Source organism: Notolepis coatsorum, assembly GCF_963971535.1.
Source record: "Notolepis coatsorum genome assembly, chromosome: 4".
Taxonomy (NCBI): domain Eukaryota; kingdom Metazoa; phylum Chordata; class Actinopteri; order Aulopiformes; family Paralepididae; genus Notolepis; species Notolepis coatsorum.
Window position 1 is genome coordinate 55,746,846 of NC_140168.1, and position 15,520 is coordinate 55,762,365.

Consider the following 15,520-nt stretch of genomic DNA (forward strand, 5'->3'; position numbering starts at 1 on the left):
AAAAAAAAAAAAAAAAAAAAAAAAAAAAAAGAGAAGCGTCGTTAAAAACAAGCACAGACTTGTTTTTCTACACACACACAAATGCACGTTAAACAGTGCAGCAGGAAATGCTCAGTAGTCAACGCACTTGAGTTCTACGTTTTTTGCCAGTATCACTACTTAACAGTGATTAGACTTTTGTAACCTGACGTTCTTTTCATGCACTGTCGTTGACATCTCATGGCACTCTGCAACAAATGGCATCAGAGCACGAGAACTACAAGTCCCACGGGGGATCGCCGCTTTCCATAAGCTTCCCCTCTCTCTCTCTCGGTCTGACTTACTTTGTCTTTATCTGTGCCGTTCTGTGAGCTTCCTCTCTCTCTCTCAGTCTCTCTTTTTCTTTTGTCTTTATTGCTCTCACGTAGTGACTCATTAATGTGCGCCCAGCGCCCCCTCCTCCTGCTATTCCCAACTCTGCAGTCTCTCCCTATGATGCCGTGTCAATCAGTGTCTGTGTTCTACATCTGAAACATACGGCGGCTCGTCTCACGACCTCTCCTGTCTCATTTCTTCCTCGCTCACCTCCAATTTCCTCCCTGATCCCTCATCATATGGCCGACATGATCCTTCATCGATCACGGTCGTTCGTCGCTTATAAACTTCACTCTCAGGCAGGTTATTACAAGCTAACGCTTCTGTGGTGCTGCTTGACAAAGCTCTCTTGTTTCTCTTTCCCTGTGGCTCTCTTGTCTTCGTCCGCTCTGTCCTCCGGTGCACCTGGGCCGTTGACCGCCTCCCTACCTGCCGCCCCGTCCGGTGGCCTGGCACCGCTGTCTCTCTCCCTGTGCCTCTCCTCGGCTCTGAGAGCCCGCTCCTTCTCCTTCTCCTTGTCCCACTCCTCCACCACCAGGCTGCCCACATCGCTCATGTTCCCCAGGTGCTCCACCGAGTCGCACTTCTCCAGGTCGGAGGCGATGGTCTGCAGGCTGATGACCGACATGGAGTCGGAGCCGGCCTGCTCGGCCTCCAGCCTCTCCCTCTGGCCCCAGCCGGACTCCCTGTGCCTCTCCACCCACTGCCTGGTCTTCTCCTGATCCACCCAGTTGTGGTCCAGCCCTCCCGACGCTAGGCCGCCACAGGCGCTTACGTGGATAGCGACCGTGGCTCTGACCTCGGCCTCCGCACCCACCGGGGAGCTCCGCCCACCGCACGCCACGGGCCTCGCCCCAGCGTGTCTCCTCTGAGCGTGGATCTGTTCGCTGATCTGCTCCAGGTTGCGCAGGGCGACGGAGTAGCGCATCTTCACCTTCGCCACTCGCCCCTCCAGCTGCACCACTTTCGCCTTGTGCTCCTGCCAAGTACATAATGGACCACGGCGTTAAATAAGGCCGCCCTTTGAAATGACGTTGTTAACCAACCGGCGGCCATCCCGCACTGTGAAGTGCGCGTCGTTAAACCCAATGCTTAATAAAACCAGCATTCCAGGGGCATCGCTATAGGGACGCGTGAGTCGTAGCGACCGATGTGTCGGAGCCGCCGCTTCAGGTGGCGTCCTTGGAATACTAGCTTTACTCGGCGTCGGATTTGCAGGAACATTCATCCGCCACTGTAGGATGACTGTTGAAAGGATAATGATGTCATTTCAGAGGGAAGCCCTATTTAACACCATTGTCCTTTATCGGTTGTTAAAGAGAATGGCTTAGCTAAGTACCCCCTGGAACGTCACAGTGCCACACGGATACCGTCTCCCATGGATACCCACCTCCAGTATGTGGTTGAACTGGGCCTTCAGCTCAAAGTAAGGTTTGGATTTGACGATGACCTTCTTCAGGGCCTTCTGGAGAGTCTGGACACGCGCTTCAGCATCCTGACACAGCTGGGTGACGCGCTGGTGCTCCCGCTCGCTCCGCAGGCGCTCCTCCTCCGCCTCGTTCACCTAGGATAGTGAGCGCACGCAACCATGAGCACACGCATATACACACCAAGGTTATCATAGTTACCGGTAACTACAACTGAACTAAAAACTAAAACTAGGCGCTAAAACATTTTAGTTAAAGTGGTAACCCGAAATATCCAAATTTTTGTTTGTTTAGGTGACACTCGTTTGTTGTTTGACATTGGTGTTATGCTGTTGCATTTTTTATTCCAAATAAACTGCTGTTGCTGCTGATGACATAAAATATATTTAAGTTCTTTATTTGTCAAATTATACAACAGGGGCATTGCAGGTAATGACATTTTTGTGTTTCGAGCTCAGACTCAACAGTGCACAATTAAGAAACAACAATGAATACAAGAATGATAACAATAAGCGACTGGGTGGCGCAGCGGACATTGCGCTCGTCACCAACACAAGAGACACCGGGTTCGACTCCGGCTGTCGGCGTTGCCTCCGGCTTGGGCCAGTCGTCATACTAACTCAATTGGCAGAGTTAGCGGGTGGAAGTCGATGGGTGGTAATCTGGACGTTGTGGACAGCGACTCCTACAGGTCAGTCAGGGCGCCTGCACAGCAGAGACAGGAAATGGCGGGGGCAGTGCGAGCCTCCCACACGTTACACCTCGCCAATCAGAGTCCGCGCTGGCAGGTGAAAAGATGCGACAGGCTGCCTCCTCGTGTATCGGAGGGGACACGTGATGCAAGGCTTCTATCCTCCCTACAACAGGCCAGTGGGGGGCATATGCGAGCAACGTTCAAGACAGGGGAGGGGAGAATTGGCACAGCGGGTAATTGGGATGGGAGAAAAATTGAAAAACAGGAGAAAGGGCGGCTAGGTGGTGTAGTGGGCAAGGCGCTTGCCATCAACGCTGGAGACGCTGGGTTCGAGTCCAGCTCTCGGCGTTGCTATCAGCTTGGCTGGTCGTTCATAGTCTAACACAATTGGCAGTATTAGGGGTGGGAAAGCTGATGGGTGGGTCCTGGGCGTTGTGGACAGCGACCCCTACAGTTCGGTCAGGGCGCCTGGACAAGAGGCAGGGGAACTATGTGAGAATGCTATTCATTGACTACAGCTCGGCATTCAATACCATAGTCCCCTCCATACTCATAGCCAAGCTCAGGGACCTGGGCTTGAACTATGACCTCTGCCAGTGGGTCTTGGACTTCCTGACTGGCAGACCCCAGGTGGTGAGAGCAGGCAACTGCACCTCCTCATCCATCACCCTCAACATAGGGGCCCCCCAGGGCTGTGTTCTGAGTCCCCTCCTCTACTCCCTGTACACACACGACTGTGTGGCTCAGCGGAGTAGCAATACAATCATCAAATTTGCTGACGACACAGTGGTGGTGGGCCTGATCTCTGCCAACGACGAGAGGGCCTACCTGGAAGAGGTCAAGGTCCTGGCGGGATGGTGCCAGGAAAACAGCCTCTCCCTGAACGTCAGCAAAACAAAGGAGATGATTGTGGACTTCAGGAGGTCGGGGGTCAAGGACTACAGCCCCCTCAGCATCGACGGGGCACCGGTTGAGAGAGTCAACAGCTTTAAGTACCTCGGAGCCTACATATCCGAGGACTTGACATGGACCACACACATTGACAGTGTTGTGAAGAAGGCACGACAACGCCTCTACTTCCTCAGGCGCCTAAGGAAGTTCCAAGTCAGTCAGAAGATCCTTAAGAACTTCTACTCATGTACAATAGAGAGCATCTTGACCGGCAACATCACCTCCTGGTTTGGGAATAGCACTGCACAAGACCGAAGCAGACTACAAAGAGTGACACGTTCAGCCGAACGCACAATTGGAGGGGGGCTCCCGACCCTCCAGAACATTTACAACAAGCGTTGCAAGGGCAAGGCTAAGAGAATCATTAAAGACTCCAGTCACCCGAACAACTGCCTCTTTGAACTGCTGCGGTCAGGCAAGCGATACCGGAGTCTCAAGGCGAGCACAGAAAGACTCAGAAGAAGCTTCTATCCCCAGGCCATCAGGCTGCTAAACGAACAATGAACACTACACAACAACAACCACCAAACGCACATAGTACACACATCCACACGCACACACTCACTTTAAACAAACACACTGTAGCACCCACTCCACACACTTTATAGCACACACCCACTTTAAACAAACACACTGTAGCACCCACTCCCCACACTTTATATTTATTGATGAAGGATTGCACTACAACTCGTACACCTTACTGTAAATTGTACCTAAATTGTACCTCATCCCATTTCTGCTTTGCACTATATAGTACTGTACATTAGTACACTGCATAGTATTGTATATTATATGGTAACTCAGAACATTGTACATATGTCTATACCGAACACTGTGACCTCATTTTCTTCTTCTAAATTACATGCTATACTATGTTATTTGATACTATCTTGTCTAGCACAGTCTCTGGAGCGTAACAGTGAGAAGCATTTTGTATGAAAGTATTCTGTACTTCTGTATGACAACTATTAAAGAAACTTGAAGAAACTTGAACTGCACAGCGAGGGTAGGATCTGGAGGGAGGTAGTGTGACCTTCCACACGTTACACTCTCCCGGTGAGAATCTGCGCTGCCAGGCTGGCTGCTGGCATGCTGCACATGCGTCGGAAGAAAGCATGCGACAGTCTCCGGCCTCCCGGACCAACAGTAGGGGGGAGTGCGCAACAACCAGGAAGGGGGTTGGGAATTGGCATAACGACTAACAGTGGGATGGGAGAAAAATCGGAAAAAGGAGGGGGGAAAAAGATAATAAAAATATATATATAAAATAAAAAACAGGAGAAAAAGTGGATTAAAAAAAAAGAAGAAAAAAAAGAATGGTAACAATAAGTAGTAGTAAGATGTTACGGTGCAGTGCAGGGTGCGTGTGTGTTTGTGTGTGTGTGTTCAATAACAATAAGTAGTAGTAGTAAGATCAAATAAAATAAAATATAAAATGAGGTAAGATAAAATAAAATAGTAAATTATTTACAGAAAGTGTCTTGCATAAAAGTGTATGTGCATAAGGTGCAGTACAGGGTGTGTGTGTTTTTAATAGGGCTATAGTTTGCCAGACGGTAGCAGAGTGAACAGTTTGTGACTGGGGTGACTGTGTCTCTGATAATGTTCCGGGTTTTCCTTCTGCACCTCTGTGTGTAGAGGTCCTCCATGGCATGCGTGATGCAAACACCCTGACATCTTTTAAATCAGCCCTCAAAACCCACCTTTTCAATCTTGCTTTTGACCTCTAATTCTGTCGGTTTTATTTATTATTATTATTTATTATTATTATTATATGTATTATTTTTGTTCTGTTTTGTTCTGTTTTTTTGTTTTGCCATAGTTTGTCTCTCCTGCCCATGTGAAGCGTCTTTGAGCACCTGGAAAAGCGCTATATAAAATAGATGTATTATTATTATTATTATTATGGCTGGCAGCTCAGTCCTGGTGATGTGCTGAATTCACCATCCTTTGCAGAGCCTTGCGGCCGATGGCTGAGAAGTTGCCATACCAGGCAGTGATGCAGCCAGTCAGGATACTCTCTATATATAATAGTGCACCGGTAAAAGTAGCAGAGTATCCTGGAGTCCATGCCGAATCTCCTCAGCCTACAGAGGAAGAAGAGCCGTTGTCTCGCTGTCTTGACAATGATGCCGGCAGGGTACAAAATAACTACACGCCCAGCGCCATTGGCTTGTAGATTTATTGTTTGGCGACTAGAATTTAAAGTCTGCCCGCCACCTGGCGGCTAACAAAATACACTGCATCTACCTCGGCCGGCAAGTAATGGGTCGGCTGTGCTCGGCATCAATATGATGCGGCGGTGGTGAGTTGAAACTGTGTGTGTGTGTGTGTGTGTCACATGTCCGTTCTAATGTTTACAAACAATGATCTTTAAATGTAAATGAGATGCGCTCTGCTCACGAGGTCAAGTTTGTAACATGAGACGCACATGAGGTCTTACTTCACCCGTTCTTTAGCCTACAAGAAAACCCTGCAATCGCATTTTTGATTGTGCTCTGATATTTTACTATTTCGCATTTGATTTGACCAAATATGTGGAGGCATATTCCCTGCAACAGGTTCAAAGATAACTTCACATTTATTGGCAATTCGTTTCCTTATATCGCTTCCTCCAGGGTTCCAACTTGTGTTGACAAAATGCAACCCTGCTCAGCTACAGAGAATCAGCGCTCTCTCTCTAGACTAGAAAGGTGCACTCAGTAGAGCACAGATGTCCGCCAGGGCGGCAGCCACACATAATAATAATAATAGATTGGATTTGTAATGCACTTTTTTTTCACTGGGATCCCAAAGTGCTACACTACATGGTTAAAACAGTTAAAAAAATAGAAATAAAATTGTTATTAGTAAAACAAATAAAATAAAATACAGAATAAAAATAAGATAAAAATAGAACATAGTTAATTAAAAACATAGTATAAACAGACAATTTAAAAACAAAAGCGCAATAAAATTTAAATAAAAAGCTAACAGTCAAAGGCCTTTTTGAACAGGTAGGTTTTCAGGCCTGCCTTCTCTCTCTATCTATCTATCTATCTACCTCTCTCTCTCTCTCTGTTCAATGATTTAAAGTGGCCAAACGTTACAATATAAATACTAATTGGATTTTTGGCTCGTAAAAAATCTGCCCGGCTGGTAGTTTTAAAAATCGACCAGCCAAATGGCTGGTAAGTCAAAAAGTTAAGTTTGTTCCCTGGATGCCGGTGTGATGAGACCAGGACAGGTCCTCAGTGATGTTGACCCATGGAACCTGAAACTGCTGACTCTCTCCACCGCTGTCCCGCCGATGTGAATGGGGGCGTCCTCTCCCCCCTGGGACTTCCTGTAGTCCACGATGAGCTACTTTGTTTTACTGACGTTGAGGTGGTTTTCCTGGCACCATGTTGCCAGTGCACTCACTTCCTCTCTATACTTCGACTCGTCATTGCCGGTGATCAGGCCAGGAGGGGGCCCGAGTATGCAGCCCTGGGGGGCACCGGTGATGAGAGTCAGTGTGGAGGAGGTGATGGAGCCCATCCTCACAGCCTGGGGTCTGCCTGTCAGGAAATCCTGGATCCAGCTGCACAGGGCTGGGTTGAATCCTAGGTCCCGAGTTTGATGGTGAGTTAGGAGGGCACAATGTTATAGAATGCTGAGCTGTAGTCAATGAACAGCATTCTCATGTGTCCCTCTGGTCCAGGTGGGTGAGGGCGGTGTGGAGGGTGAGGGCGATTGCGTCGTCTGTAGACCTGTTGGGTCTGTAGGTGAACTGTAGTGGGTCCATTGTGTCCGGTAGTGAGGAGGTGATGTGGGTTTTGACCATCCACTCGAAGCACTTCATGAGGGTGGAGGTGAGAGCTACAGGGCGGTAGTCATTCAAGCAGAGGGCTTTTGCTTTCTTGGGGACAGGGACAATGATGGTCTTCTTGAAACATGTGGAGACTATAGACAGTAGCAGGGATGTGTTGAAGATGTCCGTGAAGATATCCGCCAGCTCGTCGACCAGGGATACCATCCGGGCCAGGAGCCTTGTGTGTTAACCCTTTCAAAGGTTGTACACACCTCTGCCATAGCTAGTTCCAGTGGGCAGGAGTCCTGGTCCGGTGTGATATCCACAGCAGCACTTTACTGAACAGTGTATAGGTAGAATCACTATTGTGTTGTATAAATTTGCGATAGAGAGTGGCAAAATAGGCATTTATTTATATGGAAATGTTCAAAATGATTACTTTAACTGAAATGAAAATAAAAAAATAGACTTTAGAATTTTTTTTAAACTAAACTATATTGTGTACTTACAAAACGAACTAAAATAATATAAAGATATACAGAAAATGTCTTTAGTATTTGTCAATTTGGTCAGATTTGTCAACATGACAAGCATGAGGCGCTATTTGTGCATAATGTTTATGAGACTAGGATGTCTAGACAACTTTGAGTCAATTGCCTTCACAAAGTGATCTATTCTGAACTTCCTAAATCTTGCTCCTGGCAAATTACCCCCAAAGCAAACTAAAACTAAAAAATTTATAAAACCAAAACAATCATTTGAAACCATAAAAAATTTACTGAAACTAGCAAACCCACTCTGGAAACTAAATTAAACTGAAAACTAAAAACTAAATAAGAAATAAAAATAAAAACAAATGAAAAATACAAAACTATAATAACAAATTACGTGCTTCCAATCTCGGGTTACAAGGCCGTCAGTTTTGGTGACCATGTCCAGTTTCGGCTGGCCCTGAACAGACCAGTCACCTTCGACGGTGAAAATGATTGACCATTTTTGTAGCCAATTAAATTCTGGAGCTAACGGTACCTTACACGAGAGCTGATTCCTACTGTAAATGGACAGAAGAAGACGGGAAAGTTGTTTGTTTTGAGAATTCCTCACTCGCCCGTCCAAATGAATTGAGCGGTCGGCCATTTTAACTAATTATTACCGATATGAACATTACAAAAACACAAATTTTCCGTGGGATTGTTATCAACTTTGGACCTGTACTAGATAAGACTTCAGGCTATGGAACTGTTTTGTTTTACAGCTCCTACCTCTCAGCTGGAACTCAAAAACAGGCATCTGGCAACAAGTAAACAAAACCTTTATTTCAGTGTGTTCAAACCACTGTAACTCTATTACATAGCACTCAAGAGTGATTCTTCCTAGGCGGCTGGGTGGCGCAGCGGACTAAGCGCTCGTCACCAACGCGAGAGACACTGGTATCTAATCCGGCTGTCAGCGTTGCCTCCGGCTTGGCAGGCCGTCATACTGGCTCAATTGGCAGAGTCAGCGGGAAGGAAGCCGGCGGGTGGTAATCTGGTCATTGTAAACAGCGACTCCTACAGGTCGGTCAGGGCGCCTGCACAGCAAGGAAGGGAGATGGTGAGGGTAGTGTGAGCCTCCCACACGTTACACCTCACCAATGAGAGTCCGCGCTGGCAGGTGAAAAGAAGTGGCTGGCTGACTCTGCATGTATCGGAGGGGACATGTGATAGTATCTATCAACCCTCCCTAGACAGACCAGTGGGGGGCACATGCGAGCAACGACCAGGAAGGGGAGGGGGGAATTGGCATGACGACTAAATTGGGATGGGAGAAAATCACAGAATAACAGGAGGAGAAAAAGTGGATAAAAAAAAAGTGATTCTTCCTGTTGTGGAAGAAAGTTCAGAATGTTTCCTTTCAAAAGAGACCAGACTCATGCGTGCTATAAGTGGTATAAATAGCTAATTACTTTCATGGCAGGCGTTTTATGCTAAATGTGCCGGATGCATAAGGGGTTAAAAGGCACAATAACTGATTTGTGGAGAAACAGCCCTGCTTGCATTTGTTATTGTACACAATGAGGGCTGGAGGATCAAGCGGGCTTACGTCTCATCAGTGAAACAATACACTAGCGGGGTGAATATAGCACAAAGCTCTAACAAATTATTGCACATTCGCATTGTGTTTTCAAAGGGATCAACAGAAAGCTCAGAGTCTCGACAAAGAGTACGGCCAGAAGGTAATGTTCACATCAAAACACCTGTGTTGACATTCTGGAGCTTGCGCTGTTACTTAATATTTTGAGCTCCAGCGATTAGGTTATTTGCAGACATCTTGGTCAGCAAACAACAGGTGAGTGCAATGAAATAACAGGTGATGATCATTAAATGACAACCGTGGCCAATGAGCGGTGGCATTGTGGCGTGTCATGCTGGACACATCATGACAATACCATGAATAGGGGCTTTAAATTATGCTGCAATAATACCACGCCGTTTAATGGTATTCACACAGACACAACTTGTTTACCTAATCTGCGCCTCACACATGCACGCCCCCCCCCCCCCCCCTGCATTAATTTGAAACTTCGATTGTCTCGACTCTCGAGACTAAAAGCCTCTAAAACCCTCTGAGAAGATGGTCACTCTGTGAAGCTGTGAATACCATGTGTCGTTAAGTGCTCTAATCTAGTCGACACGGCGCGAGAGATACGATATGTAACAGATGCTTTGGAGAGCGAGCTGGGGCGAGCGAGGGTGAGGATGTGCATAAGAACGGCCAACCTTGATCTAAGAGAAGGTCCACATTAATCATCATCGATTAGCAACGGAGAGCACCTGTCCCCAGAGGTCAGAGTGCTCTCTGACTACATAGCAAGCAGCTGGTGTGGGCACCTCGCTCTGACAGGCGATTTGCAATAGTTTTTACATGTGTTTTTCAAATGTGTACCAGACCTTGTTTGTCAAAAACACGCATTGTCTATATGCAGAGACACGTAGCTCTCACTCAACTTAAAAACCCTGTATAGACAATCCTCATGATATATATATATATATATATATATATATATATATATATATATATATATATAGTGGTTTAGCCGAATAAAAACCATACACTTTGCGATAAAAGCGAGAGGAGTATGGTCTTTTCTAGCAATGCCCTGCTTCACACTCCACACAGTTACACATGATCCCCACCTGGGAGCTGACCCAGTACAATCAGTCTGACACTGTTGACCAATAGGAGCTGACCCAGTACAATCTGTCTGACACTGTTGACCAATAGGAGCTGACCCAGTACAATCTGTCTGACACTGTTGACCAATAGGAGCTGATCCAGTACAACAGTCTGACACTAGGGGTGGATGGTATAAACGGTATGAATTTGCTCTACGGTATGGATTTTGACTATACCTTGTAACCGGTAGAGCAGCTCTAAAATAGCAATGACGTCATGTAACCACAGCGCGACTATTTCACTCGCATTTGCCCCTAAAAATAGATAGAATTAGTCATAGATAATAGATATGTGCAAACTGGAAAAAGTTATTTAGGAGGCTTCGCGCAGTGGGCGTGTCAACACGCAATTGTCATTTCATAATAAACACATATCACCACGGCGCACAGCAAGTTTCAATTTCAGTTCCTGGCATTTTTAACCAGTGGAGAAAGGTAATAGATTTCCCTATCGTTTTTCTCATATGAATTATTCTACGTTAATAAAACATACCTGGTGATCAACTACAGTTTGCTGTGAACATTATGATATGTGTAGTGTTCTGACGGCTGGGCAGCGGGAGCTGGATGCTGGATTTTGCAAGAAGCATGCAGCTGCAGAGCCGCAGAGAGCGGGGCCGCTGTGCCTGCACAGTGCAATACTCCAATTCAGCCATTGGCAATTCAGCCGTTGGGTGGGGGGCGCTGTTGAGCGGGCCTGTGACCGGACCTGAAAGCGCCCCTGCTCTGCGGCTCTGCAGTTGCATACTATTGGGATTCGTTGGGAGCAGCACGGAGTCTCGACTCGGGACTTATTTTATTTGGAATATAATGACTGTATACGCAAAAGTAGCCTAGTTTTAAGTAAAAATATTATAAATCTACATGCCTTGAGGATGTCATTCTTTATATAGCCTGCCTATCAGGCAAAAAATAATTCTAACGGAAACACTGATACCGTGATATATACCGTTACCGTCTATACTTCAAATTATACCGTGATATAAATTTTAGACCATACCGTCCACCCCTATCTGACACTGTTGACCAATAGGAGCTGACCCAGTACAATCAGTCTGACACTGTTGACCAATAGGAGCTGACCCAGTACAATCAGTCTGACACTGTTGACCAATAGGAGCTGACCCAGTACAACAGTCTGACACTGTTGACCAATAGGAGCTGACCCAGTACAATCAGTCCGACACTGTTGACCCAGTACAATCAGTCTGACACTGTTGACCACTAGGAGCTGACCCAGTACAATCAGTCAGACACTGTTGACCCAGTACAATCAGTCTGACACTGTTGACCACTAGGAGCTGACCCAGTACAATCAGTCTGACACTGTTGACCACTAGGAGCTGACCCAGTACAATCACAGTCTTCTACTGCTGGACACTGAGCAGCTCCTCTGTAGCAGGTGTGGATTAAGGGCCTTGATCAAGGGCCCTTCAACAGTTGCCGTTGAGAGGGGCAGCAGCGCGTATTGATTTAATTTGGCTGCCCGGATTTTCTCACTGGTCCAGGGATCCAATACTAGGCGACCTTTTGGTCACCAGTCTAACCTTTAGGCCACTATATTAGTATATTACTATATTGATTCTGAATGCTAAACTGCAAGTATCGACCGTTACTGGATACTGAACGGACCATTCATTCTTCTGAACAGCGTAGACTTGGACCATTGGTTTGGGGTCAGTGGACGAAAATAATTGAAATATATAATCCATGTCGATCCATCAGAGATGTTTAACATCGTTCTATGTGTGAAAAAGGCAGAGAATCAAGATTTGATTATAGATCCCTGACATGTTACACATTCCGTAAATGACTGAACCGTGCAAAAGGAGCTCTTCAGATCTGCTGCATCCTGAAGACCAAAGCATTGGTCATTGAATATTATTATGATGCCATATTAAGAGTATGACTAGGATGCCATTTTAAAGGAAAAAAAGGGTAACCACACTAATTCACAAAGAAATTGTCCTAAGACCCAGGTGACATAGATTAACTGACTAAGAAAGGGCGGTCCTACTTTGGGCCAACCCTTCCCTGAAGATACCTACCTTGGCGGTGGCGTGGTTGAGCATCTCCTGCCAGGTGGGGTCCAGGGTGTTCCTGTCCGCCAGGAGGCCCTGCTCCGCCACGTACACCATCTCCCTGGACGCTGTGTGCATGGAGACGGCCCTCTCATATCTCAACGCTGCCTTCTGGGTCTCCTGTTGGGCCTGAGGCGGGAACAACAGCCAATAGTGGCTCGGTAAAAAACAAAGACTGTGACACATTGCCCTCCCGAGACATCAATCACCGGCAGCTTGAGCGGAGCCGGGGCGACACATCGACGATGTCATTCTTAGAAAGCAGCGGCGAGAAAGGTATAGGACTGATCACGTGGCACAAAGGAGGCAGCCGCAGACAGCACTCATAGAGACATAATGCGTTGGGAAAAAAAGAAAAGAAGAGCAGATTGTATTCCAGTCATGTAACCGAGCAAATAATGTTGAAGCCTGAGGGGAGATGTGTCTAGGGTTGTTTGGGAATAGGCAGTTTAAGACAAGGTGACTCAAGAGACAGAGGAGGATACAGCCAACGTTTCTGTACGAGACAGCGGCAGAAGCGGCCCGGCTGGACACACAAGGTTGTCCAAAGTTTAAGGTCGTCGGTGAAAGATTGATGATGCCGTTATAATGCGTGAGAAGCAACAGCCTTGACATGACAGTGTTGCTCAATAGCTGTCAGACCTGTTGTGGCAACTGTTGTCGCAGGCAGCATAATAAACAATGAAAACTTTTATTCTGCGCCATCAGTGACATACTATTTACAGATTTAGACTGATTAGACTTTCTCCTTGTTTTCTAATCTGCATTTTCATAACTCCGCAAATGGTAGGCGCTAACCGGGTCAGATTTCCAATCCATTATTTACCTAATTGTTTCCAATTAGACCCTTGGTCTTTATCCCAATGACTTTCATTAGTTAAATTACAGACTGAAATTACCCTTCACAATATTGATTAAACATGACTGCAACTCCTGCCCTGTTTCACCACGAGTTAAATGTTTTACGTAATCAATTAAGATTCAGTACAGCAATATAATTTAGCTTAGGCAATCGCTAGCTGGAATCATAGAGGTTACATTTGTATTAGCATACTCCAGAATCTGCAATAAGCCAGTGTTCTAAATTGGTTATGCAAATGTAAGGCTCACAGCAGCTCTCTGGCTATAGAAAGATGTTGTTGTTTGTTTGTATCGTCTTGATAAACAGTGAACAGATTTGGGACATTCTATGTCTGTGCACAAACAATACAGACGCACACACACACCTCTTTGGCAAGTCTACGGGCTTCATAGTAGGGCCTCGCTTTCTCAATGCAGGCGCCAAGCTGGGAGCCCTGTGCATTAAGCTTTCTGGCAGAATCTGTGAGGATTCTTCTGTAGCTTGACCTGGCATCCTGGGGGGAAACAAGCACAACACACCACCACCACCACAAAGAATAAGCTCAAACAGCACATCATGCCTGTATAAAAACACATCTCTGAGGTTGCACAGTGAGCCCATTGGCTACCGTGTCACTCTTTGACATTTTAGACAGAGCTAGTGGTAATGGAACCATCAGTCACACAGAGACACTGTGCAGGGTGATGCCTGTCACAAGCATTGCGCTCGGTGACAATGAGCTCACTCACGTCCAGTTGCAGTTCCAGCTTGTTGATCTCGTCGCTGGCCTGGTTGAGGTGCTCCAGCTCCTCCTGGGAATGGGGAGGAAATATCAAAGATAAACGGGACTGGGCTGGACTGTTGATGTGGCGAGATATCATGACATTTATGGCATAGGGACATACATGACATACAGGTATATAGTACGGTTACATTTGTGACATATACGATATGCAAATATACAGTACTGTTAACCATAGATCCTAACAGAGAATATATAGATATGATGGGGAGGAGACTGTACATTAGGAGGGGGTGGGTGGGTGGTAGAGAAATATACATACGGTGAGGAGAGAATACATGATGTGTTACAGTCATGTAAAGTTTGGCCTAAAACCGTATGTAATATTAAACTACTGTTAGCTGTTGTTCCACGTAACGTAAAACTAAGCATTTAGCAAATAACATGCAGCAGGGATGATACCGCGCAGGCAGTAAATATTGCACAACGTTATAAATAAAGGGTACATAAACTAGCCTGGCTGACGTGGTTAATAATCATGTTTGTCAACATAAACATGCCTGAATTCTTGGGTCCAGTTCCTCTTCGTATTTGCCATCTCCTTCATCCTCAGTCTTTTTCGGGTTGTCTGCATCCCCATCATCATCCTCACATTCTGCCTTCATCTTCTTGTCCTCCTCGGTGTTTTCGTTGCTGCCTGTGTCCACCACATGCCCGTCCCCTCCTCTTCCCACCAGGGGGATGCTCACCACACTGTTGCCTCCTGGATCAGTTGATTCTCCGCCCGGAGTCTCCTCTCGCAGATCTGCTGCTTCATGCAGCGCTCCAGAACCGGCTGGGCTTTCACCCGAGCTCCCTGGTTCCATTTGCGGCGTGTTGTTGTGTTCGTTGCAGTTCTTCTGCCTTTAAAACCAGCTCGCTCTCTGGCGTAACGTTAGTCTTTGCGGTAGTCTGGTGGCTTACGTGTTGATGTGCTGCAGCACATGTCGACAAATACATTCAGTTTACATCTTACAGTAAGATATTATTCCAGCAATCGACACAGCATCATCAAGCGCGCTAATGAGCTAATAACGTTAGCTTAGCCAGGAGCAGTGCTAGCAGCAGCTAGCTGTGTTCTCTTCTGCACAGTGGAGTGGAGACATCAGTATCAGTCACTACTGCGGTCTAACCTTACTTTACTTTTACAAAAGTGTGATGATAAGTCACGATAGACATAGATGATTCCTTGGTAAAGTTACTCGTGAGGAAATATTTTGTTATGATGAGACTTGGGAGAAATTGAAAATGAAATCCATTTTTTGTTTGACTGAAATAGGTTACTTTTAAGTTACTTTTTCTAGTAAAATGTCTAAGTTATTTGGGTTAACTTATTTAGGTTAGATGCTCATGAAATACTTGCATTCTATTTTAGGAAAGGTGTTATTTTTGGCACATTTTATT

The 15,520-nt window shown here is 46.1% G+C and overlaps 1 protein-coding gene across 1 annotated transcript; it reads right to left on the minus strand.

Annotated features, from left to right (window-relative positions):
• Positions 1-487: 487 nt before the first annotated feature.
• sh3bp5lb (SH3-binding domain protein 5-like, b) lies at positions 488-14,943 on the minus strand (the record flags this gene model as incomplete). The annotated part of the gene is made up of 6 exons (XM_084312425.1): positions 488-1,333; positions 1,745-1,918; positions 12,462-12,623; positions 13,721-13,849; positions 14,085-14,147; positions 14,638-14,943. The coding sequence occupies 6 exons, from the start codon at positions 14,941-14,943 to the stop codon at positions 662-664; spliced, it is 1,506 nt and encodes a 501-aa protein (XP_084168551.1). The 3' UTR covers positions 488-661.
• Between the last annotated feature and the right edge of the window lie 577 nt (positions 14,944-15,520).